This window comes from Panicum hallii, chromosome 1, assembly GCF_002211085.1.
Source record: "Panicum hallii strain FIL2 chromosome 1, PHallii_v3.1, whole genome shotgun sequence".
In the NCBI taxonomy this organism is placed as follows: domain Eukaryota; kingdom Viridiplantae; phylum Streptophyta; class Magnoliopsida; order Poales; family Poaceae; genus Panicum; species Panicum hallii.
In genome coordinates this window covers 54113435-54141117 of record NC_038042.1, presented here as the reverse complement: position 1 = coordinate 54141117, position 27683 = coordinate 54113435, and the positions used below count along the sequence as shown (strand labels likewise).

The 27683-nt window shown below is 45.7% G+C and overlaps 6 protein-coding genes across 8 annotated transcripts; all 6 read left to right on the top strand.

Moving 5' to 3' along the window:
- The first annotated feature begins 1712 nt into the window (after positions 1–1712).
- On the top strand, positions 1713–7901 carry LOC112888827 (phosphatidylinositol/phosphatidylcholine transfer protein SFH9-like). 3 transcript variants are annotated; one of them, XM_025955188.1, is made up of 15 exons: positions 1713–2056; positions 2482–2592; positions 2696–2934; positions 3097–3196; positions 3354–3620; positions 4380–4457; positions 4537–4638; positions 4719–4768; positions 4843–4942; positions 5061–5153; positions 5246–5365; positions 5553–5715; positions 5849–6219; positions 6769–6843; positions 7103–7901. In XM_025955188.1, the coding sequence occupies exons 3-15, from the start codon at positions 2906–2908 to the stop codon at positions 7121–7123; spliced, it is 1569 nt and encodes a 522-aa protein (XP_025810973.1). In that variant the 5' UTR covers positions 1713–2056; positions 2482–2592; positions 2696–2905; the 3' UTR covers positions 7124–7901. The 3 variants fall into 3 exon arrangements, with proteins under 3 accessions (XP_025810973.1, XP_025810963.1, XP_025810956.1); XM_025955178.1 differs by having other exon boundaries at positions 2696–3011; positions 5852–6219; XM_025955171.1 differs by having other exon boundaries at positions 1714–2056; positions 2696–3011.
- Positions 7902–8168: 267 nt separating this feature from the next.
- LOC112888843 (GPI-anchored protein LLG1-like) lies at positions 8169–10835 on the top strand. The gene is made up of 3 exons (XM_025955205.1): positions 8169–8597; positions 8708–8767; positions 10209–10835. Exons 1-3 carry the CDS (start codon positions 8510–8512, stop codon positions 10559–10561), a joined length of 501 nt encoding a protein of 166 aa, XP_025810990.1. The 5' UTR covers positions 8169–8509; the 3' UTR covers positions 10562–10835.
- Positions 10836–11465: 630 nt separating this feature from the next.
- On the top strand, positions 11466–13606 carry LOC112888840 (GPI-anchored protein LLG1-like). Its single transcript, XM_025955198.1, has 3 exons — positions 11466–11823; positions 11908–11967; positions 12956–13606. The coding sequence occupies exons 1-3, from the start codon at positions 11502–11504 to the stop codon at positions 13312–13314; spliced, it is 741 nt and encodes a 246-aa protein (XP_025810983.1). The 5' UTR covers positions 11466–11501; the 3' UTR covers positions 13315–13606.
- A 2785-nt stretch (positions 13607–16391) lies between these two features.
- On the top strand, positions 16392–22483 carry LOC112889259 (uncharacterized WD repeat-containing protein C2A9.03-like). Its single transcript, XM_025955806.1, has 10 exons — positions 16392–16577; positions 16975–17156; positions 17493–17660; positions 17739–17825; positions 18510–18644; positions 18737–18847; positions 19258–19349; positions 19428–19533; positions 21443–21529; positions 21646–22483. Exons 2-10 carry the CDS (start codon positions 16995–16997, stop codon positions 22057–22059), a joined length of 1362 nt encoding a protein of 453 aa, XP_025811591.1. The 5' UTR covers positions 16392–16577; positions 16975–16994; the 3' UTR covers positions 22060–22483.
- Positions 22484–23012: 529 nt separating this feature from the next.
- LOC112898669 (ubiquitin-conjugating enzyme E2 11-like) lies at positions 23013–23966 on the top strand. Its single transcript, XM_025966978.1, has 3 exons — positions 23013–23249; positions 23382–23860; positions 23963–23966. Exons 1-3 carry the CDS (start codon positions 23013–23015, stop codon positions 23964–23966), a joined length of 720 nt encoding a protein of 239 aa, XP_025822763.1.
- A 376-nt stretch (positions 23967–24342) lies between these two features.
- LOC112898652 (ubiquitin-conjugating enzyme E2 11-like) lies at positions 24343–27568 on the top strand. Its single transcript, XM_025966977.1, has 3 exons — positions 24343–24603; positions 26363–26608; positions 27485–27568. The coding sequence occupies exons 1-3, from the start codon at positions 24343–24345 to the stop codon at positions 27566–27568; spliced, it is 591 nt and encodes a 196-aa protein (XP_025822762.1).
- Positions 27569–27683: the final 115 nt, after the last annotated feature.

The following is a 27683-nucleotide window of genomic DNA, read 5'->3' as shown; positions in this document are numbered from 1 at the left end:
ACGCGTCTAGCTGCTGTTTTGCCGATATCAATCGCATTTGGGCGTGTTTAGTTCGTAACCTGTAGACGAAAAAAGCCGTAAACGCAAAATTTTTGAAGAAATCTTACTAATTTGAAGTACTAAATGAAGTCTATTTATAAAACTTTTTGCATGGATGGGCTGTAAATCACGAGACGAATCTAATGAGCCTACTTAATCCATATTTACAACAGTGATGCTACGGTAACCATCCGCTAATTATTGCTTAATCATGGATTAATTAGCATCATTAGATTCGTCTCGCGATTTACAACCCATCTGTGCAAAAAGTTTTGTAAATAGAGTTCATTTAGTACTTCAAATTAGTAAGATTTCTTTGCAAAAAGTTTTTTTCGTTTACATCTACGAGAACTAAATAGGCCCTGTGTACTGTATGTTAGATCACGTAATAAATATATGAGCAGAACTTACAGTCGAGCCGTCGATGTCAGCTGATGCAGACGGTTGCACGTAGCTCCGCCCCCTGCATTCTTCATTGTGCCACTCTCTATCGAGTACTTCGTGGCCCGATTTTGTTGAAAGTCAGAGCGTAGGTTGCACGGGGAAACTGAATTTACTTATACACAAATTTGGTAGGCCATCCAAACAAAGATTTAAAAGTAGTTAGGCTAGAATAAGGTTTAAGTAAACCAATGTATAAAGGAGGCCTGTCCCAATGTATAAAGGAGGCCTGTCCCTGGGCGAATATCAAGGCAGCGGTAATTGAGTGTCCCTTTACCTGGGATTTGCACCTGCTTTTGTTTTTGCAAAAGTTATAAGCCAACTAAAAAATTTAAACGGTCCAGATGTTTTTCTCAAAAGTAGCTTTCACCTTAGTACAAATGCAAAAGTACATCCCCTTACTTTCAGTGGCTTTTATGTAAAAATTACTCAACTGCCACTAATTATGAAAAAACGGTCTGTTCTATCTACCTCCCGTCCCCATCCACTCTAGTGTCCCCATCTCGCCCCGCCTGCCGTCCCCCGCTCCCCGCCCGACACCGCCCGACGCCGCTCGGCCCGGCTGCCGCCCCGACACCACCCGCCCCGACGCCGCCCGCCCCGACGCCGCGCCGCCCAGCGCTGTCCGATGCCGCCCGGCCCGGCTACTGCCCTGACGCCGCCTATATGGATAAAAAACTTAGAAAATTTAATATTTTTTCCAAAAGATACATTCACATGCGAAATAGTGAACATATTATGTTTGTACGAGTATTTCGGTTTATATACAGTCTCATAAATTTTTAGGGGTATTACAGGTATTTCACCCATTCCCACAGCTCACAGCTGCTCTAATCAAACGGTGTTGTGCTTTTTCCACAACAGCTTTTTCACAGCAGCTTTTCTACAGCCCACATCTTATAGCAGCTTTTTCAAAAACCACAGCCAACCAAACACATCCTGAACTGATTATACTATCTTCCGCGCATAGAGCAAAATTCTCACCTGATTAATACTCCTAATCAAGGAGTATATGCTAAATGAAAAACATTAGCATTTCTGACATCGTTAAGAGTGGGTGCCAGTCTCCTCAACCGACACGTGGGGCCCACGCTCAGCGCCCGCGGTGACCCTGCACGTGAGCGTCGGCGCCCGCTGGCTGCGAAAGCAGTCACGCAACGCGGGCGCGGGCGCGCCGAGCGGAGGGAGCGAGTCAATCGCGACGCGCGCGCGCCCCCCCTCTGGCGTACACGACGACACCACGGCAGCGCCGCTGACTCCTGGCCCCGGAGCAACAAGAACTGGGAAAAAGAACGCCGCCGCCCAGTACCCGAGCACTAGCGGCAAGGCAGGAAGTAATAGGGAGGGAGGAGTAGGCGGAAACGAAGCAACGGAAGCGTAAGCGTCAGGAGACAGGGGCGCCGAGGGAAGGGAGGCAAGCGGAGGCCCCGCTCCGATCACACCAAACGCTTCGTTCGTGCTGCTGCCCCTGCCTCCTCTCGCCGTGATCCCAGGGCAGCGGCTCGACCTCGCCGCGGCCGCGGACGCGAGCTTTTTAGGCGCGCCACCGCCATCCGACGCCGCGATCCAGATCCAGGTACCCCCTCCGTGGACCGCCCCTGCGCCTCTCTTCCTCCCCCCCGCCGGCGTCGGCGTCGTCCCCGGCCCCCCGGGACGCCACCGGCGTGGACTGGAGATCCGATCCATGTGAACCTGAGTGATCCTAGGCACCCCGATCGCTCGTTTTCTCCGCAGAATCTCTCGCCCTTTTTGTTCGTTCTGAGCTCTGGAAGTCGAATATTCGTCGTTGCCCCCAATCCATCCAGTTGGCTGCTTGTTTGCAGCGCGGTGGAGTTCGTACTGATGTATAGGTGGTTCGCTTTATATTTTCCAATTTTATTTGCGTGTTCCACTGAATCCGCACAGCCCTCGTTTAGTCCGCCGCTGGCTTTGTACCTGAGAAACGCACTGCGAAGACACCTCTGTGAATTCTAACCTGTATATCTGTACTGTTTATGGCAGTGTGGGGGTTCGTGCCACTGTATCTTCTGTATACACGGAATCAGTGATCGGGCAGAGTAATACGAAGAGGGAGGGTCTGACCGTTTGAGCTGCTTTTGTAGAGAATGTCAGGTACGGGCGAATGGCCAAGTGCTCGTTGCTATACGCATGTAGTTTTAATGAATCCATCATGGAATGCAGCTAATGTTCTGGGGTTTGCCATGCTCTGTTGCAGAGGGGAATGCGGATGTCATCGAGATATTAATCAGTAATGATGAGAGGAGGGACAGAGCAGATGTCGAGATCTCCGAGGACGAGCCGAGGCACACGAAAATGCGGTCACTGAGGAAGAAAGCGTTGCATGCATCGACAAGGCTGACACACTCGCTGAAGAAGAGGGGGAAGAGGAAAGTGGACTGCAGAGTACCAAGGATAGCGATAGAAGATGTCAGGGACGCTGAGGAAGAGCAGGCGGTGAGCTCGTTTCGGGAGATTTTATTTGCTAGGAGCTTGTTGCCAGTCAAGCATGACGATTACCATATGATGCTTAGGTTGATATCTGTGGAAATATGCTCATAATGTTGGTTTCAGTTGTGACATACCAGGTAGTGATCGTGTGACCAATCTGTGGTGCAGATTTTTAAAAGCGAGGAAGTTCGACTTTGAGAAGGCAGTACAGATGTGGGCAGACATGCTGCAGTGGAGAAAGGAGTTTGGGACAGACACAATTTTTGAAGTAGGATGCTGTTCATTGTAGAAATTTTGATCTCAGAATTATATGAAACTTTGCAGATATTTTGATGCATAGCTGTATGTTTTCTAAGATTGTCCAGCATATGATTCTGCAATACTATGTGATGCATATTAATGTCAGCTAACTCTACTCCTTGAAGGATTTTGAATTTCACGAGCTAGAGGAGGTCCTGCAATACTATCCCCATGGTTATCATGGGATTGACAAGGAAGGAAGGCCTGTATACATTGAGTTGCTTGGGAAAGTAGAACCCAACAAGCTTGTACAAATTACATCAGTGGAGCGATACATTAAGTATCATGTGCAAGAGTTTGAGAGAGCTTTCCGTGAGAAATTTCCTGCATGCTCAATTGCTGCCAAAAGGCACATAGATACCACAACTACAATATTGGATGTCCATGGTGTGGTATGTTCGTTGCCTAAACTGTTCTGTTAACCTCATTAATTGTCATGATTCTTGAAAGAGACACATGCAATTAAATTGAAAAAGAACAGCATTCCCTGCTTTCCTTTGCAATACAATCCTAGTAGATTCACTTTCTTAATCTTATTTTTTCGACTTATTTGTTATTCTTGCATGATATATCTCTAGTTCAGAAATCAGGGGATTCAGAATAGTTCTTTTCCCCCCTTCAGTTACAGTTCTGACTTCTGACAAGATAGTTGCTCAGACAAACATGCAATCCTTGGTCATGTTGTTTTACAAATACAGCAATTGTGATAAACCTCCCTGTAATTTGATGTGACTTTTGAGCAAATTGACCCTGGATTGAAAAATGACCAACTTTTGTAGGTTTTTCAATCTCCATAGCGTATATGTCTATAGTATCAAACCTACTCTTTTTTGAGAAGAAAAAAGCTGCAGTAGATTTGCTTCTAATATTTGGTTGACATTTTCAAATGCCTGGGGTATAAATCCACCTATCAAAAAAAGAACCATCAGTAGAGCTGCAGGTTAAGTTCCTTTGTACTGCTGATGCCGACAGAACTGCATTAATTCATTACCTCAGCTACTTCATTCCTTTTCCGTTTGGCATATCTGAATCTATTATATTTCTGGTCAATTATCTTTTCTTGTTTAGCATCGTTGTGCTGTATGTACAATTGTTTAAAACTCATCTTTAAGATCACACTATTTTCTTTTTTTATGTTCTCTGTGATATAGGGCTGGAAGAATTTTAGCAAGATTGCGAGGGATCTGGTGCGTTGCATGCAAAAAATAGATGGTGACTATTATCCTGAGGTTAGCCTTAATAATGAGATGATTAAATATATCTTGTTTGAAACCATTCTGATTACAAGCATGTCACAAAATTATGCAGACACTGCATCAAATGTTTATCGTAAATGCTGGACCTGGTTTCAAGCTGATATGGAGCACTGTGAAGGGTCTTCTTGACCCCAAGACATCATCTAAAATCCATGTACTGATTTTGCAACCATTTGTAGTTCACTATCCATGTTTTCATCTTTGTGTGCCTTGATACCAAGACTTTGATTTCAGGTTCTAGGAACAAAATATCAAAGCAGACTTCTTGAAGCTATTGATGCAAGGTTGGTCATTGCTTCTTTAAAGATTTGTTTTATTGGTGAGCTCTATGCAAAGCTTAAACAAATTTTATCTTCAGCCAATTGCCTGAATACTTTGGTGGATCGTGCACATGTCCTAACCATGGAGGGTGCCTGAGGTCCAACAAAGGCCCCTGGAGCGATCCTTCAATCATGAAGGTAAATTCAGGAATCATCTGATGCCCTCTTACTGTATCGTAGTCTGCTAGTTCTTACGGTACAGCAATAGTTTTAACTTATCTATCACTGCTGTTAATGACCTTATTTTCTATTGTAGCTTGTACATAGCATGGAGTCATTGAGGGAAATTGGGCAAGTATCTGATATAGAAGAAACAATTACAGGTTCTGTAAGATTGCGTGCTCTCAAGGCAAGTTTACCGATCTTGAAGTCTCATATTGCTCAATAAGCCATTCTGTTCTCCAATTTTGACGTTGAATGTGGTTCTCCTGCTTCTTTCAGTTACCAGAACGAATTAGTGACACATCAAATGCTGAATCAGGTTCAGATGTCGACGATCTTGGATCCCCTGTGGCTCCTGAAGATGTTGAATATCCTAGTTTGGCGCCAGTTCGTGAGGAAGTAAAGTCTTGCTCAGTTCTGCACCCTTTATTTTAACATCGGGCTGTTTTCTTGTGTTTACCTCGAACTATGTAGCTTTTAGTTTGCACATTTAGACTGGCAAAAGAAATTCCTTTCGACACATGCCTCTGTATTAGCATGTTTTATAACTTTGTTGTTAGTTCATCTCTGAATATTTACCTTGTAGGCGAGGGAATCAGGATCTACAACTTACAGTGGTTCTGATGGCACGTCTCATATGGCGGATAAAGTAGCAAGATCCAACCAAAGATACAATCCTGCTGGAAATGAAGCTAGACAGTTCAATACAGAACAACGTTCCTTAGTAAATGGGGCTTTGCCTGCGCCAGGTATCCATTCAAAATCTACATGATTGGGTCAAGCTATATAAAAACTTTATTATACACTATGATTTCTTCAAATCAGTTGTATCACAGTTGATAAACAGTCTGTCTGATGCTTAAAGTTGTGCGTTCAAACCAGCAGGTCGGCGTGCCCTGAACGATGGTGTGGCTGTGGGCAATGCTGATGATGGGGTCTTGAAACATTTATCAAGAACAGTTGTTGCTGTATTTATTAAAGTACTCTCTCTTTTGCGGTTTTTCATTCGCCGGCGACAACACTTGGAAAATGTCCGTCCACATACTGCAACTGTGCCCAGTAATCAGGCAGATCTTCAGATAATTAGGGAAGATCGTGTGAACCCTTGTCTGGAGCGTCTTGATCGACTTGAGTCAGTGTTTAATCAGCTGAGCAAAAAGCCTCCAGAGCTTCCACAGGACAAGGATCAGGCCATACAAGATTCTTTTGACAGGATAAAGTCCATTGAGTTTGATCTGGAGAAGACAAAGAAGGTAAACCTCTATAGCTCCATCATACCTTTATAGCACAATTTTTATCACAAACAAAATCTTGCTCAGTCTCAGGCATAACTTTGGACGTTGTTAATTGAACTTGTATAGGACAGTTGCTTATACAAATTTACTAAAAATTTGCCAGTTTGGATGCTAAAATTTGACATAGCTGAAACATTGCTGCTCATAGTACAAAGCGAACTGCAGGGACCATGCTGATGTAAGCTTTAGTCCTTGTTGGGTCATCTTTCATCTGGTCCTACTGGATATATCTTTAGGACAAAGTTGTGGGAATCCAGAAGTTTGTATTTTATTAACACCTCTTGGAAACACATGTTCTGATTATCTCGAGTTTTCCTTTGTGTATGTATCTTATGTCCTGCTATTGTTCCAGACTACCAGTGTGTAGTGAGGGTAGGTTTTTGCTATTATTCATCAGATACCTGTTTATTATTTGCTCTTGACTTGGCTGATAACTTATTTTCCTTTGTTCTCATATTTCAAATGAACATGTACTTAGGTGATCCTTTTTTTGGTCTGTGCCTGCAGGTATTGCATGCAACAGTTATCAAACAAATGCAGATGGTTGAGACTTTGGAAGCTGTGAAGGAGTCTGATCTTAGGGTAAGTATAACATAATTATGTACTTTCATTATGTCCACATTGTTTTTCTTCAAATCCGTATGATGCAGTTTAATTAGACTTTGATAGAGCACTAATGTCTGAAAGTGACACAACCACATCATGTGTACTCATGCATGGTTCACATTTTTTCTGCCTGAATTATAGCATATAAAATATATGGTTCTGGAACCATCCTGCAGAATATAATAATTTTATTTGTCTAGACTAATCTTTCTTTGTTGGCATTTTTTTGGTGCAGAGGAGGAAATTTTGTACATAATACACCTAATTGCAATGTACAGAAACAAGAAAACAAGTTGGCGACTTACTAATATCTGATACCCGACAGAATCAAACAACATTGCTTTGTACATGGCTGGCCTGGTCTACAGAGATGAGCAAATAGCGATGGCATCTTAAGCCTCAATAACAACAGATAGTTGTCGACCTGTACACTGAGGAAATAGTCAAAAACAGCATCCTGGAAAGTGCCCAGACACCGTCCAGTTTCACTCATAATTCAATCCATTTTTTGGTTGATTACTCCATACATCTATCACACTTTAATACATCTGGTTCGACATGGCGGTGTTCACCGGAATTAAGCGGTGAACACGTCCGAACCTATTTCCGTCACGTCCGATGGTCAGGTTTTTGCAAGTTTGCATTTTTACACCGTCAGCATGTCGAGGAATGATGTTCGTCCGCATCATGAGCTGGCTGGCAGACGAAGATGCAACGAACTGAGCTGACAGGTAGACTACAGCCGGATGCCAGATGGGAGACGCCGTATTCTGGCAGAAGAGGAGACCTGGGCAGCGAGGACGAGGATTGGTGAGCCGTGAGCCGTGAGCGCGCGAGAGCGCACATGTCCGCGAGGAAATGGTCGCGGGAAAGTCCAACCACGAAGCATCTGAACCTGTCGATGATGTGAGAATTTGTGTAATTTGGTCTTGCCCTCTGACCCAGGGTGATATCAGTGTCCCATTGATTGGCACTCTAACATAAGATTAAATGTTTAACGCTTCGCAATTGCAAATTGCCCTGCGTTGCCTTCATCTCTTTTGACTAGGAAAAAGAGCTTTATTATATGCTCTTCTTGCAGACCGGTTACAGCATCATTATAGAGTAATCCGCTCGGCTCAATGTGAATAGAAGCTCTCGGCTTGCCTCTTTCGCTGACCTCTTCAGCTATCTACCCCATACAGTAGCAGGTAGCCCTTCCTCTCGCCGTGGCTTCGCCGTCCCTCTCCAGCGCAGCTAGCCCCAACTCCCAGCGTCACCGACTCGCCGTCAGACAGAGCGAAACAGAGGGAAAACCCACCGAACAAACCGCGTCCCTGCCCGGGCCCCCAGTCCCGTCTCTCCGCTGTCTCTGGCGGTCTGGCCCCTTCCAAGCTCAGCTCCACCACCCCGCGGCGCGACACTAATTTAGTTGGAGCAGTAACACCCTGGGCTCGAGCTTGCAAGCACGACCAGCGCGGACGTCGTGGCGCGCATGTGGGCGGCCTCTACATCCCGCGTCCCACCTCCACCGCCTTCGTCGCCGTCGGCCTAGATCCAGCGCGCTCCCGAGCTTCCATCTCCTCCGAAGCCGCCACCCTCCGGCGGACAAAAGCGTCGGCGGCCGCGAGTTCCCGCTTGCGGTGGGAAAACAGGCGCCGCGATGGCTGCGGGCCGCGCGCTTCTCCTGCTGCTCCTCTCGGCCGCCGCCCTTGCCGGGGTGGCCTCCGCCGCTGGCCCTTTCGTGTCCGGTGAGCGCGAGCGTGTTCCTGCTCAGCTGTTTCTTGCCGACCCTCTGGCTTTTCCGTTGCGTAGCTGCATCTCCTGATGGGTTGGTTTTGTGCAAATGCTTGGCTAGCAGATGGCGTGTTCCAGGCGAGCGCCGGATCTACGGGCAGGAGCTTGCTGCAGGCCAAGAAGAGTACGTTCCCATGCGTTTCTTGCTCATCTTCCATCCCTCAACGCGTGATTGATTCGAGTCAAGGTGCCTGGGGGTGAGGTAGGAGGGGTTCGATCTGAAACTGGGAGCGGCGCCGTTAGATGCGGTGTTTAGATTATTTGCTGTCCGCGCTAATCCTCACGACCTCACCATTTCCTGCGCAAAGCAAATCAGCATTCGTTAGTACAAACTAGTTCAGGAGATCTTAGGCACAAGTAACTGGCAATTGAAGCAGCATCTAGGTAGCTCTTGCTAGGTTGCCACCTTATGGGCAATGGCGTTATCCAGTTAAGCTGAAAAGGGGAAAACATCATACTATGAAGCATTTGCAGGGAAGCAAGCAAAAAACCGAAGGGCTTCATCTTATCAGTCGCGCAACTATACTTGGTACACAGCATTGGGAAGAATGGGCATCTGACAACTAATTAGTGAATGGCACTTCTGCGAAAAAAAATGAGAGTAAATCATACATAGAACAACTCTGGACAGCAACACAAATTAATTAATTTAAGAGGATGCCGCACGGCCTTAGCAAATGCAACTGATGGTGATGGTCTGAAGGGGCAGGGGGCGCATTGATCTTGGTCTAGAATGTTACCTGCATGCTGCTCAGTGCCATATGCCACTTTCTCCAGTGAGAGCAACATGCAGGCTTGCCAACTTGGTTGCACTGTTGCAGGAGGCATCTCAGTGTTTAGTATCACCTTGAAAAGAACAGGATATACACCACATTTAGACACCGGGGATCAATCTCTCTCTGGTGCAAAAGGTCCATGGTTATATCGTTCATAAAGGGTGTGGGGCTTCTTGACTTGGAGAACAAAAGGAAAGCTACCCATTGAATTTATGATCCCGTTACTCGGGAGTATTTGCCAGGAGTTCTTTCTTTTTGTGAAAAAAAATCCCAGACACTAGGATTCAGGAGTAGTCAAAACATTATTACCTGAACTTGCTGATGCTTGATACTAGGATGCTTTCCTTAGACAATCTAAATTTATATCCATGTATATTCATCCCCAGTCCTTACCATAATACCAATAAGAGGTCCTGAAATGAATGAAGCATATCACCAAGCTTGTGCCCTGTGATGGTGAAGCAGGAACACCTTTTCTTGTACAAATGACTCCCGAGAAACGCCATCATAAAATTCTACATGACATAGCTTTCCTCCAGATGGCTATGTTGGTCCTAGCAATAATTTGCAAAAGGACCAAGTTCTTCAAGGCAGGTCCTGAACTCCTGATTGCATATTTTTATGACCTCAATGCAATTAGCAATACATATATATTGTTGGCATTGAGTTCTGAGTAAGATGAGCCCATCTCATCATCTAATGTATTCTGCCCCTGACACACTGCTAGTCATGTTCCATACTTTAGTACTTGGTTTTAATTTTTTATTTATTTTTACCTACACATGTCAGATTGCGCCATGAACTTTGAGTTCCAAAACTATACAATCATCACAAGCAAGTGCAAAGGGCCAAAATTTCCTGCCGACCAATGCTGTGGTGCCTTCAAGGAATTCGCGTGCCCATTCCTTGATTACATCAATGACGACAGCAGCGACTGTGCATCCGCAATGTTCAGCTACATCAACCTCTATGGCAAGTACCCCCCAGGCCTGTTTGCCAACATGTGCCGTGAGGGCAAGAAGGGGCTTGCCTGCACAGATGCCCAGAGGGCCACCACTGCCAATGGTAGCCAACGAGCCCAAAGCAGCTCGCTTGTTTTGGCTACCCTTGTGTGTGGATTAGTAGCATTGTTGTTCCATTGAATGATGATGCCTTGGATTTCGCCAAAGATGGTGTTTTTTGTAGAGGCTCAAGTTCATTCTCTGCTCCTTATGATGCTAAAATAGTAAAATTGTGGGTGGGTCTCAAGAGTGTCTTTCTTTTTTGTAAAATATTTCTTAATGTAATTTATGAAAGACTGCATATTCTATGGGGTTCCATCTGTCGATACCGAATTAGAGTGTTGAAACTCAACTCACTGTACCATTGTATTGTGACCGTTACATTAAATTAAATCGAATCCATACCATTCATTCATGCGTATGATTATATCTTTGATCATTTTTTTGGGTTAGATGAAAGAAATTGATCATTCACCAGCTTATGCTTACGTCCCTCTGCAAAATGCTATGCTTGCAACTTAGAGACTATTTGTTGCCATCTTGTCAAATAATGACTACAGGTTTCTCAATTTCCTCGCCACATGACACTAATTTAACACACCTCATATTCATCAGTCGATGGTAATCCAATGACCGCACCATTACTGGGCCCGGACCAAGGGTCTGCTTGGTTGGATGCCAAGATATGAGCATGCCAAAATATGGGCATGCCAATTTTTTTTTACTAAAATCTTGGCAAGTTTAAAATAGTACATGGTTAGGTGGCTATTTTTCGATCTTTAACCAAACAAGTGCCAAAATTTATGAACCTGCTCATATTTTAGCATGCCAATATTTTGAAACAAATAGGCTCCAAATTTGCATGGGCTCCCGCAGAGCGGGTTGTGAGAGAGGCTGCAATTATATATATGTAAATAAATCGTTGGATGTTAGAAGTTTTGGTAAATTTGATTAGAAATCCGTTGCAGCTATAACGGGCAAGTGGCAACCAGCTAGCAGCCTAGCACGAGAAGAAAGCGACCCCATGGTCAAGTTACGGCCGAGACGCGTCGAGGAAGCCTCTCATTTCAGGCGCACGCGTATGAGCAACAGCACCTCCATTAGCTTGCCAAACGCCACAAGCGAAGGCGTAGTGCGGCCTCGACATCCCGGGTTCCACCTCCATCGACGTCGGCCAAGTTCGGACAAGCTCCCGAGCTCCACATCCTCAAGGCCGCTACCCTCGAGCAGTCCCGCTGATAAGTCTCAGGGTCGCCGGCGGTGGCAGCGAGTTCTTGCTTGCTTCCGGTGGTGGGAGGACGCGTGGGCCATGGCGGTGGACCGCGGATTCCTGCTCCTCTACCTCCTCTCGGCGGCCGCCGCCCTGGCCGGGGTCGCCTCTGCCGCCGAGCCTTTCTTGTCCGGTGAGTGCGTGTTGGTGCTTCTTGCTGCCAATTTTGCTTTTTTCCGTTTGTAACTACTAACTTTTGCTCGTGCTTGGTGTGCAGACGGCGTGTTCCAGGTGACCGCCGGATCCACGGGGAGGAGCTTGTTGCAGGCCAAGAAGGGTATGTTTCCTTCTCTTTCTTGCTCAATTCTTCCACCCCTTTAATCCGTGGTTAATTCGAGATGGGGTTTGGTCGGAAATTGAGGTTGGATTACCTGACCTAGCGCTAACCCTCCTCCCCATTTACTGCACAAGGCAACCTGGGTTGGAGAAACTAGCTCAGGAAATCTTAGGCGTAAGTGATTGGCAGTTAAGTCGTCATCCAGGTCACACACTGCGACACCCGGTTGCATACCGAACCTCTCAGGGCTTCGGTGTTTTAAGCTGAAAAGGAAAATCCATCCTTGCTGTGAAGCATTTGAAGGGAGCAAACAGAAAACTGAATACACCGAGTTTTCAGCCTTGCAACTTCATTCGATAGATGCAAAGGGGAAACAGACTCTTGGCAGTTCAAGGTTAATGGTGCTGTGCTGTCGAAAATGAAAAGGATGGTAGCAAATCATACATACAACAACTCTGGACAACGAACCCCAAATTAATTAAATTAAGGGGCACTACCCTGCATTTGCATCTAAAGCAGGTGGCCTGGAAAATCACAGCGTGCAGCTGACCGGTGCCATTCGCCACTTGTTTTGGGGTTGGTAGAGCTACATGCGCATGCCTGCTGACTTGGTAATCGGGGAGTATCTCATATTCTTGTTGACAGAATCACCTCGAAAGAATAGGGCATGATGCACCGTATTGAGAAATTAGGGGTAATAAATTAGCTAGTGTGAAAGAGCAATTTCTGCAAGGAACTGAAACTCAGTTAGGTTGCTTGGTCCTAGCAATAATCTGCAGATGGATCAAATTCTTCGAGGCAGGCAATAATTGCATACTTTTGTAACATTAAAGCAATGAGTAATACACATACATTGTTGATATTGAGTACCTAGTAACATCAAGTCACGCTCCATGCTTTCGTTTTCAGAAGAAGAAGATCATGTCCTGTACTTTTGGTATCTACATGTGGCATATTTTTTAAATTGATTACTTTCTATGCTTATCAGATTGCCCTGTGAGCTTTGAGTTCCAAAACTACACAATCATCACAAGCAGATGCAAAGGGCCAAAATTTCCTGCCAGCCAATGCTGTTCCGCTCTCAAGGAATTCGCCTGCCCATTTTATATGTACCTCAATGATGAAAGCAACAGCTGTGCGTCGACAATGTTCACCTACATCAATCTCTACGGCAAGTACCCACCAGGCCTGTTCTCCAGCGAGTGCAAGGAAGGCAAGTTGGGGCTTTCATGCGCAGATGTCCCTCAAAGAGACATTTCCACTGCAAATGGTGGCCAACACGCTCAACACAGCTTGCTTGGATGGATTACTGTCATGAGTGTGGTAGTAGTGTCGTTGTTCCACTGAATGATAACTCCATTCATTTCCCCAAAAGATCGGGTGTTTCAACTGATGAGGCTTTGAGTTTGATCATTGCATTGCACCTTATGGTGCTCCTGGTGGGTTGGCTGCCAGATTCTTCCTTTCGTGTGTAAAATCTCTTCTAATGTAATTTATGACTTATTGTGTATTCTCTGGAATTCGACTTGTCGATGTCAGTGTTTAGCTCAAACTCAACTCAACTCAACTTAACTCAGCGATATCATTGTATTGTCACTGTTACATTACATTATGATGCATACATATCAATTATCATTCATATGATAGTGGCCTATTTTTGTTGGGTTGAGGAGCGGAATCAATGGTTCACCAGCTTATGTTCCTCTGCAAAATGTTGTGCTTGTAACTTGGAAACTATTGTTGCCATCTTATATTGTCAGAAAGTGACTCTACAAGAAGTATGAACTATTCTGTTTGACAAGAAAATGGTGCCGAGAAATGCGGTCGTTTTCAACGGACAGTCACAACAGCGTAATCCTTCCGGGTGTTCTTGCATCAACAGATCAAGAGATAAAAGCATATATTTTTTGCTTTCAGTTCAGCAATGCTTGGGCCCGAAATGTCCTGGGATCCTTTATCCTTGACTGATTCGTGTGTCAATGTTATCGGCCATACGGACATTCCTGAGAAAATCCTGATGCTTGTCAATTACTTACATGATTACATCTCCATCTAGGCATGTGGTCACAAAGTTTCAGGAAACATTCAGAATCAAAGAATTTTACAGAAAACTGCTACCATTCTTCTATAGTTTTTCAGGGCTCTGTGTTCTGAAAATTGCCTGTATGTCTGTACCCCTTTTCTGCAGGTGCTAGACCATTTTTTGACCATGAGCACACTTTTCACTCTGCTTTTCTCTCGGATCGACATAAATCTATTAAGACTCCGGTTTACTGCAAGTACATGCTCCGTCTGGACTCTAACGTCTAACCCCAGTGCGCCCGCCGGACGCGGCAATAGGAGAACCCAGAACCGTAAGGAAGGAAAGGAGAAACAGAAGGCGAAAAGGGAGGAGGAAGAGAACGTGGCTCCCCTGTGCAGGGTTCCAGCTCCGCTCCTCCGGCTGCCGGTTCGCCGCGTTCCTCGTCGGACTAACAATTCGTTGCCATCTTATTTCAGAAAACAAGATTCGTGAGTTGCCATTCTCCGGGAACTATGTTTGACAGGGAAACGGCGACGAGAAATGCGGAGGTTCTCCACCACCGACGGTCGCGACAGCGTAATCTTTCCGTGTTTTCCTAGCGGCCGATCGGGGGGATAAAAAGGCATTTTAGGTTAAGCGGTGCTGGGCCCGAAATGTGCTGGAATCCTTATCCCTGGGCCGGTTCGTGTGTGAATGTCATTGGCCACGAGGACTCGCTGCCGGTCACGCTGCTCTGTTCTGCAAATCCTGATGCTTGTCCACTGCATCCCCCGTCTAGTAGCCATGTTATCACAGAGTCTCAGGAAGGTTCCAGAACGAGTGAATGAGCTTTGCAGAAAATTGCTCGAATTTTCGCCGTTCGCTGATGATCCAGGACACGCATTCGACTCTACCTTTTCTCGGATCGGCGTAGGCATTTGGACGTGGAATCTGGGTTTACTTGTATGGGACAGTACGGTTTAGAGTCGGACTGTGTTGCCTTTCCAGTTCGGATCAAGAAAGTGGAGTAGCGGCTGCTTGGTGGTGTTGGGCGGAAGGTCTCTGTCTCTCTAATAGCAGTTGGGAACGCAATCCATTAATAATCTCTCATGATATAGTGCAACGGAACCACGACACGTCGGCATCGTCTACTAGTTATTTACGGAACTACTCATGCATGATTTTTTTATGTGTAATAGATTTCTCGCAATAATTTAAAGAGCTTAAGTAATTACCCAATTCAACGGCGAGGATTTTTTTCTGGGCAAATTTAGTTGTTGTTGTCCGAAGTCCTAGGGCATATTTGGTTACTCGAGGTTTATTGTAAATCCATGAACCTTTCATATGAAGAGGCTTATAATAAATACAAATAGGTGTGTGGTTGCTCTGTAGTAGCAAATGACTTTTGTGCTTCTCATTAATATTTTTAATGGGGTTGATTGCATAGGTTGTGGAGGGGTAGAGGTTGAAAAGTACTATTTTTCAAGTGGGGCCCATAGAAAATAAGCATCATAAGCATTCTTAAAGAGCTTATGGGTTTAAAAAGAGATTTATAATAAGATTTACCTTTAAGCCTAGATGTTTGGATGAATCATATTTATTTAGAATTTATTGGGTGGGGCTTGCCTCATGTAACTAGTTATTAATCTTGCGAGTTAGGACCTACTAAATGCATCCAATAGAGTTTCAAGATTTTTTTTTCAAAAAGAAAATAAGCCTGGCTCGTTCCATTGCCTCTCCATCCTCGTCTATTTTAATTGGTGCTTTTGCTATGGAGCCTCCACTGTTGGCTGGCACATTTTCTAACTCGAGAATGTCGAGTCATTTCATATACTTACCCGCTCATGGTTCCTATTCCACAGATAGCATTGTTGTTGTCTCATTGCATTGTTAAACCACAGTCACCTTGGAATACCTTTTTAAGTCTAAAGGTCTCGCCTGTAAAATATAACTCATCTTCTCGCTTATCATTATTACTAAAGATCTTGCCTACGAAACAGAAAACGAGTTCTATTTCATAGGCAATTTTTGCTTATATGTTACTACTAGCTTTTATGTTGATATAATTTCCCCACTTCTTGTACGCCTTTGAATTCAACTCCATATTCATTTTAGTCTATTTTTGTGCTGATCCATGTTACTAAGTTAGTACTAAGAAATTATATACACTCCACAAGTTGCATATTTACCTGCAAAGGTGACACAGTATATTTTTAAATGGTGATGATCTTTTTTCTTATGATGTGGCTGCTAGATTTTTGTTGTTGTTATAACTCCCCACTTATGATATATGTCTTTGAAATTTTCTTTTCCCATTTAGTCAAAATTTATAATTTTTATCTCAATGTTAAGGACATCTCGGCCTCAGATCGACCTCGGCTCGGGATGCTCCGTGGCAGGCTCGCTCGAGGTCGGCTCAGTGACAGCCCACCCGCTCAGGGCTCAGGGCCTCAGGTTCATCTCCTCCCTCTGTTTCTTAAACTTTTCCCTTCTCTCGGACTCTCTCCTCCCTTGCTCTTCCTTTCCTGGCGGCGACGGCTGGGCGAGCGGCGGCGCCATTTGTCACGTCTTCGCCCAGCCCTTTGCCGGCGACGAGCGCATCCTCCAGGTATGTCCGCCCCTTCTCTTTCCTTCTGCTGTGCGAGACGGAGCACCCCAAACCCTAACAAAACTATTTGTGTTCGGATCTGAATCCAGTTACTAACTTCGATTTAGTTTGCAAAAATTATCGGGTCCCATGTCCTATGCTGGGTCCGCCCCTGTTAATTATACCTACCAAGTTCGATTTATTTGCATAAATTTATCGGGGTCCGCCCCGGGTTACGTGCTAACAGAAACTTGGAAGAGCGCATATTGATTGTTGTGATTGGAAAGTAGTCAAAGTACTGTGGAGTGGATTGGGTTAGGAGGAGGTTGTAGAGATGCTCGCTCGTATGATATGCAAATATGCAATTGATTTCCGTGAGGACATGGTTGCTCATGGTGGTGCGTGTTTCGGTTTGCAGGGAAGAGTTGCATCTCTCCTATGAGAGGATCAATGTCCAACTATCACGACGACCACGCTGAAGAGATGGAGGATGATTATGATTACGACATGGATGATCCTGTTGATGACATGGTCGATGAGCATCAAGAGAGAGGGTTTAGGGACTCTGATTCGGATGATGATGATGATTATGTCCGCTCGGTACGTTTCCCTTTTATTTTGTCGCCTTTTGTGATGCACGCTTCTTATTGGGTGAGTAGAATGTTATGTGGCTGACAACTAGAAACGTATATTGTAACTAATAGTGTTGCTTTCTCGTATTCTTTAAATAGCCCACGTACTACTTGTAAGGGTAGCGTTTGATCAGTCACAATATTATGTGTTGCAACACAATTGATCATCTACAGTTTACACTTAATTTAATCTAAACAATCCTTCGCATAGCATATGATTTGTGTTCAACTTTAACATTTGTCCAGTTGCTTCACTAATCACTTGAATGCTCTAATGGTTGTCATTTTTATTTTTTCTGTTCAGAATGCTGATATCCCAGATACTTCATCAGCAGACGCAAGAAAAGGAAAAGACATGCAAGGAATAAACTGGGAGAGGCTAGCTGTAACTCGTCAAAAATACAGGCAGACCAGATTAGAACAGTACAAAAATTATGAGAATGTGCCTAATTCTGGTGAAGAAGCAATGAAGGTGTGCCTTCTAATCTTTTAGGAGGTTCAACCCTGTAAAATATCCTGTCTCATGTGGTTGACACTTGTCATGGAACAGGATTGCAAACCAACAGAGAAAGGTGGCATGTATTATGAGTTCAAACAAAATACTAGATCAGTAAAATCAACTATTCTACATTTTCAGGTGAGCTAACTCCCTTTTCTTTCATTTTTGGCCTTTGAGATATGCTAAAGGGTAAGTATATGGTGCAATTGTTAGATATCGTGTTGATAGGTGGTACAAATTTCTGGATGTTTCCTCATGAGTGGGTGTTCTAGAATTTCATAAAAAAACAACTTGAGACTTGTCAATGTACTATTTCTCATTTGCTGTTATAATAAATTTGCTGAGTGTTGAATACTAACATATTATGAGAAGTTGCTAGATTTTGTCAAATTGTGGCTTAGTTGGTTTTCTTGGTTGTATGATGAGACACCCAAAACTTAATGAAACATGAAAATTTACTTAAAGTTTGCATGGATACTTCAATAGTGACACTTATTCCTTTCTAAAGGGCGCAAGGTACCCCTGTTAACTCTGTAAAGAATCGTGTTACCTTTTTCATTAATTCATCTCTATATCTGCTATCTGGAGATGTTCTACTGAGGTAAAAAAAAATCAATATATTCAGGGACCTGGGGCTATCTGCATGGTCTGATTATGTGGTTCTGCCTATGCTCTCCTCTCAAAACTAAACAAAGGTTCCACTGTGTTTGAGCTGACCTCTTGCAATTGGTGTTGAACTCCTTATCAATATCCATCCTATCTTATGTGGTTTTAGTGCGTAAATGTTGAGAGAAACCAATGTGTCTGATTTTGTGCCTGCAGCTGAGAAATTTGGTGTGGGCTACATCTAAGCATGATGTCTACTTTACGTCACATTATTCAATTCGTCACTGGTCAGCATTGAGTGGCATCAATACTGAACTGATGAATGTCGAAGGACATGTGGCACCAAGGGAGGTATGATACGTTGTTGTATTTTCTTTTTCTGTATCGGACTTAAGGTCTCTCTTGCCATTCAACTTATATTATTAATGACCATCTTTGTACAGAAACGCTCGGGAAGTTTATCAGAGGGTTTTTCTCAGACTCAAGTTAGTACCTTGGCGGTCAAGGACAATTTGCTGGTAGCTGGTGGTTTTCAAGGAGAGCTAATCTGCAAAGTAAGTTATGCAAAATGATTCAAGTTCTTTTGAAAATGTTGATGTATGAGCTAATGGCACTGTACTAGCTTTGACATGGTCACATTATTTTGCTATTCACTTATTCAGTATGTATCAATTCACTCTTTTACTAGATGCTCATGGCTCACTTAAAGGTCGTAGTGCACTACTTATTCGTATCACTGGAGTTTCTCTCATGGAAATTGGAATGTTATGGTCAAATATGAGGCCAGTATAATAGCTGATTTTTGATATATATAAAAATGAACTATCCAATGACTCCCACTCTTTTTACTACCAAATAATAAACTGATGGCTCTTGTGCTTGTGTTCATATGGTTAATCTGTTTATTTGTTCTAAATAACGATCTTTTGTTCAACTAATTATCTTCTGTCGATGTGCATTGCAGCACCTTGATCGGGAAGGAATTAGTTTTTGCTGCCGAACAACTTATGATGACAACGCTATTACCAATGCGGTTGAGATATTCAATACCTCTAGGTAACTTCCTATCTGTGCTACTAAAGATTCTACCTATGAACGTATGTATTCATGTGAGTTCTGATTTTACACCCCCAGCGGTGCCGTTCACTTCATAGCATCAAATAACGACTCTGGTGTGAGAGACTATGACATGGAGAGATTCCAACTCTGCAAATATTTTCAGTTCGAATGGCCAGTGAATGTAAGTTACTTTGGTTTCTTTTACCTTCTGCTTAGTTTGGAACAACACATTGGTTGCATCACTACAGTTGAATCAGACATCCCTTTTTGCTCACATGTTATCAACACTGATATTTACAATTTTTATTTATTGGAATAACTGGTTTAACGACATCCAAAGTTGCCGGTTTTAGAAATATACCATTGAACTGACATGGTATGCTTTGATGTGCCATTGAAAGGTCGCGCCGTTTAGAAATATACCACTCCATCCACTTCCATTACAGTGTTTTTTTTTTCTGAATTTTCTGTTTAGGCTGGGAAAGGTGAAATTGGGGGTGGGGGGTCTGTTATCATTTGAGAGGCCACAAGAAACCTGCTGCTTTGTTGGTACCATTGATGCCACCTCATAGAAACTCCCCTTCTGGCTGTGGAGGTCAGTGTCAGCAACCTAAACCTGGTACTCAGCAAGACCTTGGCAAGCATCACACTGGTTTGCGCCTGGCAGCAAGCCATGGGGACCACAAATCTGTTTGCTCTGCCAGGAGCCACTCACCCAGCAACAGCGCCTGAACCAGGAGGCTGATGAAGGAGTCCCCTTCTGGCTGTGGAGGTCAGTGTCACCACGGCATAGACGAGGTGGTTGCCAGGGAGCTGTTCTGTGACTTACCCTGGTGATGGACTATCAGTGTCACTCATCAGGTGTCCAACCAGCCCAGAACACTAGCTGTGCAGTTGACGCGGCCTAAGGAAACATGCACAGGGACACGGAACATTGCCCATCTGACAGCTTCTGCTCCGAGGCTCCGGGTTCCATTGATTAGAGCCCGGTGGTGAAATGTGTGCCTGGAAGCAGCTCATGGTTGTTTGATGGAGGAAGGGAACAGTCCCTTCGAGGGCAAAAAGGTCCGAAGTTTCATTGTTATCATGCAGTTCACCCGCTGAACATTGGTATCATGGGCCGCCACAGCTGTTTGCAAACCTGAGCACCTGCCATTCTGGAAGCAAAAGTTTGTTTTTTAGCTTCCACGAACTCCAATGACAGCATAACTGATCATATTCAGCACAGCATGTTTCTTGGCACGAAGCCAATAGTTAGCTAGAGATTCAAAAATCAGAATCATATTGAGCAAATTCCCTCAGTGCCATGAAAAATTTGATGTCTTCCCTGTGTGCTAAATTTTCTTTTTGAATTGTTTTTTCCCTCCTAAGTTCGAAAAAATGAAGAGGCACACAGAGATACTTCATAGGCAAGCTCCCCACTGCCCACTGGACACCCCAGGAGAAATTAGGTGCACTTGATCAGGTCCCAAGTTCATGGCTATGACTTCACTTCTATGAAAATCAATTCTCATCCCTGATAGCTGCTCAAAGCAAGATAAGATGCATTTAACCTTTCTCAGTTCCTCTACCCCAGCAGATGAGAAAGTGAGCGTGTTATCTGCACATTGCATCAACACAATGCCAGCTGGACTAGTTAGGAGCCCTTGGATTAGCCTCTGATTTGCTGCTCTCTCCAACGCCCTTGAAGTACATCACCTACTAAGTAGAACAGAAGATGAGAAAGAGGGTCTGTCTGCTTTCCTGAGGCCCATCCCAGTCTTGAAGTGCTGCTTTTCTCCAACCATAACTCCAATTGGTCCACCTTGAATTTAGTCCATAGACCAATTATATGTTGATATCTGCTAATAGCTTCTTATATTCTAGATATAATGATTAATAAAATAAAGAATGGCATTGCCCCGCTGGCACCCTTCAAGGCACTTCACATAGCAACCATGGAATCCTTTACTTTCCTCTTTCTTGTCGCTACGAGAACGAATTGGTCCAAGATCAATATGAACATGATAGGTAGTAGGTCAAATTCAGTGGAATGTTTCCATACTTCTATTACTGTATCTGTTCTTACTATGTATATTTTGTTGATGCAGCATACTTCATTGAGTCCTGACAGAAAGGTGGTTGTTATTGTGGGGGATGATCCTGATGGTTTACTTATTGATGCCAGCTCTGGAAAGGTATTCAGTCACCATGAGGATGCTAACTAAGCTCAGATCAACAGATCCTTCACATTAAATTGTTGGTAGGGATACGCGATTGAGTGAGTTCACCATTTTCTCTGGTTCGCTTGCAGACTCTTCATTCCATAAAAGGTCATCGGGACTACTCATTTGCATCGGCTTGGAGCCCTGATGGGCGAACGTTTGCTACTGGTAACCAAGACAAGACATGCCGGATCTGGGACACGAGGAACCTCTCAAAAGCCGTCCATGTTCTGAGGGGTAACCTCGGCGCCATCCGGTCGATCCGCTTCACCTCGGATGGGCAGTTCATGTCGATGGCTGAACCAGCTGACTTTGTGCACATCTACGACGTGAAGAGTGACTACAACAGAAGGCAAGAGCTGGACTTCTTTGGCGAGATATCTGGCACGTCCTTCAGCCCCGACACCGACATGCTTTTCGTCGGGGTCTGGGACAGGGTGTACGGCAGCCTGCTTCAGTTCGGCCGCCTGTACAACTACGCGTACCTTGACTCCCTGTTTTGACGTGGGAACCAACCAAACGGGTGTTGGGGCCTGATGTACCGCGGCTGCGCTGGTTGCTGTCAGCATAAAGTCCAGGTGGTTATCCTTAAATCGGAACTCTAAGTTGACCTGATAATTGAATTAATAAATGTTGTACCCTGCTCGATGTGTATATATATAAAAAATGTACAGCAGATAACTATATAGGTAGCCTTCATGAGGATGTGGTGCGGCCGTGCAGGTCATATGTTAGATTCCGGTGAACCGGGTCCTGTTGGCTTGGCTGTACAAGTCATTGCCTCGGATGTGAAGCTTCGGTTGGAGCTGTACTCTGCCCTCGTTGCCTCGCTCTGAGGTGCCCGAGTGAAGAAATGAATTTCGTGAAACATGTATGCTGGGATGCGATTGAATTTGTTACTCCCTCCACTGTCTTTTAATAGTCCTATTTTCAAAACTGTGAATTATTTTTCTTTTAATAGTTCTATTTGAGTTGACATCTCGAAAATAGTAGAAATGGTTGTTCGATTCCTGTGTAGAGTAACTTTTCTAGAAAGAAGTTTGGTGCATGTATAGATAACATCAAAATTGAGGAGTTATAATTAATGAGATGATAAGCAAAGTCTTTCTTCCTAATCATTATACCAAGATGAAATAGAACTGTCAAATAGAAGCATGGAGGGAGGCTCTCCACAAGTCAATCAAACACCGAATACGTAGAGCGGGTAATGACGGACTATAACGGTGCTAATAACATTTCTTTAATCCTACCACTTAGTGTTATAGCCCGCTAAATAGCGTTACTCGCGGGTCGGATGCCGTGGACCTCGGGACGCGATCTCTCCAGCGCTAGCCGCTAGCACGTCTGTATCAAGAGTACCAACGCAGCCTTCGCCTGAACGAATAGGGTTTCTCCACAGGCGCAGCACCCGCGACACGGCGACTGATCAGAGCACACCAGGGAGGGAGGGAGGATCATGAGATCGGAGCCGTACAGAGAACGGATCCGGAGGGAGCTCCGCCAGATATGGGTCGACCCGCCGGCGTTCTGCCGGCCCGGCGCGTCGCCGGTGACGTACCTCCTCCACTGGGAGGTGGCCATCGACGGCCCCGACGGCAGCCCCTACGCCGGCGGGACGTACGTTCCCCGTAGACGTCGACTTCGGCCGCACTACATATCCCCTGAGGCCCCAAAGATCACCTTCAGAACCAAGGTATGCCGTTGCATTGGTAGCTGGTGCTCGTACTCTAGCAATTTTTGGGATTAGTTTATCGTATTTTTTTTCGCTTTGATTCAATCGATTCGATCGTGGTCTCTTATTGTGCCATCCATCGTCCTCGATCAGGTGTACCACCCGAACATCAACTCGGAAGGGGAGATGACGCTGGACATCTTCCGCTACGAGAACTGGAGCGCGGCGATGACCGTCCGCAAGCTCCTCCTCCTCATTGTATCCGTCCTCCGCGACCCCATGCTCGACGACCACCCGACCAACGACGAGGCCAGCGATGTGTACGAGAGCGACCTCGAGCTCTACGAGCAGATGGCCATGGCGTGGACCTGGGAGTACTCCTCCACGCCCATCGTCTCCTACTACCCGCCGGTCGAGAAAGACGAGCGGCGGTGGCTGGACTGGTGGGAGGCCGACGAGGCGGCGGAAGCGGAAGAGTGGCTGCGCCGCTACGAGGCGGAAAAGAGGCGGCGCCGCCAGGAGGAAGAGATGTTGGCCGCGTCGTCGCCTGCACGTGACAGGAGGATCGCGTTGCCCCGTGTGACGTGGAACCGGGCGGTGGCGTTTCTTCAGGGATGGGCCGTCGCGTTACCGTTTCCAACCTTTAGGAGGCGAATGTATTCTGCCGTAGTCCCTTTGTCAAACCATACCGGTCGCGCTTGCTCTAACCTTTCTTGGACTTTCTATGGACCTAGTTGAGGACTCATCAGCCACCCGCATGGTGCCCAATTCGCATTAGCAACTGCAGCCTAAACTTCAGCAGATAACAAACAACAAATGGCTGAAAGCTCGACGATGCTCGGCCCGAAAAGCCCACGACGCCACACGCTCTGAACTGAACTGCCAACGCGATTACGCGAGTCATCGGTAGCCAGGAAGGTGACCCCACATTTCAGTCAGAGACGCCAGCTATAAATGGATCCCCCGCGGCCTCCACGCAGACGCGGTCATCCACGTCCTTCGCAGCTCGATCTCTCTCGCGAGCACTACTAGCAGTTCGTTACACTCCCGCGCAGCCTTTCCACCGGAGCGGAGAGCAAATAGGGTTTCGGAGCGCAGCTGCAGCGGGGCCCCGATGGGCGCCTCGCCGTCGTCGCCGACCAAGGAGGAGGAGGAGCCGTGCGAGCGGCGGATCCGGAAGGAGCTGCACCGGGTGTGGGTCGACCCACCGGCGTTCTGCCGGCCCGGCGCGTCGCCGGTAACGGACCTCCTCCACTGGGAGGTCGTCATCGACGGCCCCGCCGGCAGCCCCTACGCCGGCGGGGCGTTCCCCGTTGACGTCCATTTCACCGGCGATCATCCCTACAAACCCCCCAAGATCACCTTCAAGACCAAGGTAGGAGGCTTAGCTGCTTGAATTTTTTTGTCCGATCGATCCAGAATTGCCTGCATGAATCCAGCATTCTCATGTTTGTTCCCACGGACGCCCTGAACATGACAAATTTCCCTCCATTTCACCCCGCCTTTTTAAAAGTTCAATCTGTTAGCTCTTAGTGATCGACTAAGTGCTAGATTCCTCAAGGTTCGATATAAAAGATTTAGGTGAAGCCTCGTTTGTTTTAGGAATTGAGATTCACCGAGAAAGAAGCAAGGGGGTTTTAGGATTATCGTAGAAAGCATACCTAGAAAAGGTATTAAAGAAGTACGGTATGCATGTGAGTAAGCCAACACTTGCTCCTATAGTCAAGAGCGATAGTTATGGGAAATTTCAGTGTCCCAGAAATTAGTATGAAATCGATCAGATGAAAGCGGTACCATATGCTTCAGCTGTCGGAAGCCTGCAGTATGCTCAAGTATGTACGCGCCCTGACTTAGCATTTGTCACCGGGGTACTTGGCAGATTCCAGAGTAATCCAGGGATAGAACACTGAAAAATGGTTAAGAAAGCCTTGCGTTATGTGCAAGGAACGAAAGATCTCATACTAACATACAGGAGATCTGAATCCCTAGTGATAGAGGGTTATTCAGACTCAGACTTTGCGGGAGATAAGGATGACAGAAAATCCACGTCAGGCTATGTGTTCACTCTCGCAGGTGGAGCTATATCGTGGAAAAGCTCAAAACAGACAGTCACTGCATCATCTACGATGTATGCAGAATTTATAACTTGTTACGAGGCATCGGGGCAGGTTAAATGGCTAAAGAAATTCATACCCGGATTAAGAGTGGTTGACAGCATAGAAAAACCACTAAAGATGTACTGCGACAATGAGCCTACAGTATTTTACGCTCACAACAACAAGTCAAGTGGAGCTGCCAAACACATTGATATAAAGTTTTATGTTGTTAAAGAGCAAATCCAGGATCATACAATCAATCTTGAGTATTTGAGCACAAAGAAGATGTTGGCGGATCCGCTCACAAAAGGCTTACCACCCAATGTGTTCAGAGAACACTTAGCCGGCATGGGTTTACGGGAAATCCTATGATTCTTGGGACAGTAAGGGCCTAAAAGTAAGGTTCTATTTCAAACAGAAAAGTGTGTTGTGGCTGTTAATCCAACAGTAACTGTTGAGATGAGGCATGCTCAATGCACTGACCTGAATGAAATCGAACGTAAGAAGTGAGTAAGTGAGTTGAGATCAAAGGGGAGAATGTTAGTTTGATTTTATCCCCAGATCCGTCCAACGACCGATCCGGAGCCCGTTACGCGCCCTGATCGGGGGCGCACAGCCAAGCCAATGGCATGTGGGCCCCCGTCGCGCAGCGCCAAAATAAAAAGGAAAAGGTGGGGGCCGGGGCACGCGTGACGAGGTTCACCGCGTTGCCTGTAGCTCCACCTAAAACCCTAGCCCGATCCGATCTAAGGGGCGCTGAAGCGACGGGAAGCTCTGCCGCCGCCGCACTGCATCACCGCCGCACTCTCATCCTCGACCTCGACTACGGCTCGGCTTCATCCCGTCATGGTCAGCAATGGCGACTCCGGCTCATTGACCGGAGGTACGCCATATCACTATCTCTCTCTGTTTTCACTCTCGGCTAGTCCCAGATACTATCTTGTTTAGCTAATCACCGAGCCATCTAGCGCTTAGTCGATCACTAAGAGCTAACACAATCGAGATGCGTCAATGATCAGTTGTGCCATCCGCGCGCAGGTGTACCACCCGAACATCGACTCGGAGGGGCGCATGGTCCTGAACATCTTCCAGAAGAAATGGAGCCCGGTTCTGACGATCGAGAAGCTCCTCCTCTCAATCGTCTCCGTCCTCTACGACCCCATGCTCAACCGTCCGATCAACGGCCATAGCGCCCGTCAGTACAAGAGAGACGTCAAGCTGTACGAGAGGACGGCCAGGGCGTGGACCCGGAGTTACGCCTCCACGCCGGTCGCCTCCTGCCAAGCTTGCCTTCTGCTACCCGGAGAAGGGGGACGAGAACTGGGAGGGCTACTGCGACGCCATCGCCGCGCACAACGCCGAGCTAGAGAAGGAAGAGAGGCGCCGGGAGGCTCAAAGGCTCCGCGCTGCTGCTGCTGCTGCTGCGTCGTCGGAGCGCCGCCACAAGGTCGCCGCATCGCGACGTGAGAAGGGACGGAGCCTCCTGTGGAGGAGGACAGTAGCGTTTCTTCAGGGCCGCCGGCCCGTCGCGTTGCCATCTACCGTCAAGGCCGTAACGCGGGTTAATTAGCACAAGAGGAATGAATTGAAGTTGAGGAGGAGACGATGGCTACTTCATAATTGTGTCTCGTATTAGCTCCTGATGCTTCGAGAAATCGTGGAGATTGTAGCCTAATTCAGCTGTAGATTCAAGTCAGGGTGTGCTTACTTCTGATCTGTACGAGGAGTTGTCATGATAGCTCGCTATCACTCCTCCCGTTATCTTGTCATATTTGGATGTTGAGACTTGTGACTCTGGCCTTTTCCACGTTTATGTTAAGCAAGCACTAGTGGTCATCGTTTTCATGTTAAAAATGTATATGTGCTATCTTTTTTATGTATGTTAGTGGTCAGTTATACATGGCCGGTTATTTACATTATATAGTTCTAGACGAAATCTATTTCGAGAATGACGTGAGGTTTCAGTGTTACTGGTCCTCTGCGTACTAAATTGATCTCCATTTTGGCACTTTGGTTTTGTTAAATTTATTTCCACTCTTGGCACGGCACAGATTGTTCAGTTGACATGGGATATTTTTGTTAATTTTTGTTTTGTTTATGAGTGTGTATGAGATCATGCTGTCCATGCCTACCTAGTTAGATGCAATTCTTCATGTGTAGATTCCTCACTTTTCTGAATTCTACCGCGTAGCTTTAGCTAATCTGGAGGTTGTTACGTTCTGTCACAAGCCACATCCATCTTGATCAGTGGGAGCATTTCTATGCATGATTGAACATTTCTCTCAGATCAAATAGATCCCATTGATTTAACTGCTATTTCGGTGCGTGCTTTGGAGTTCGAATCCATCTACATTTCTTT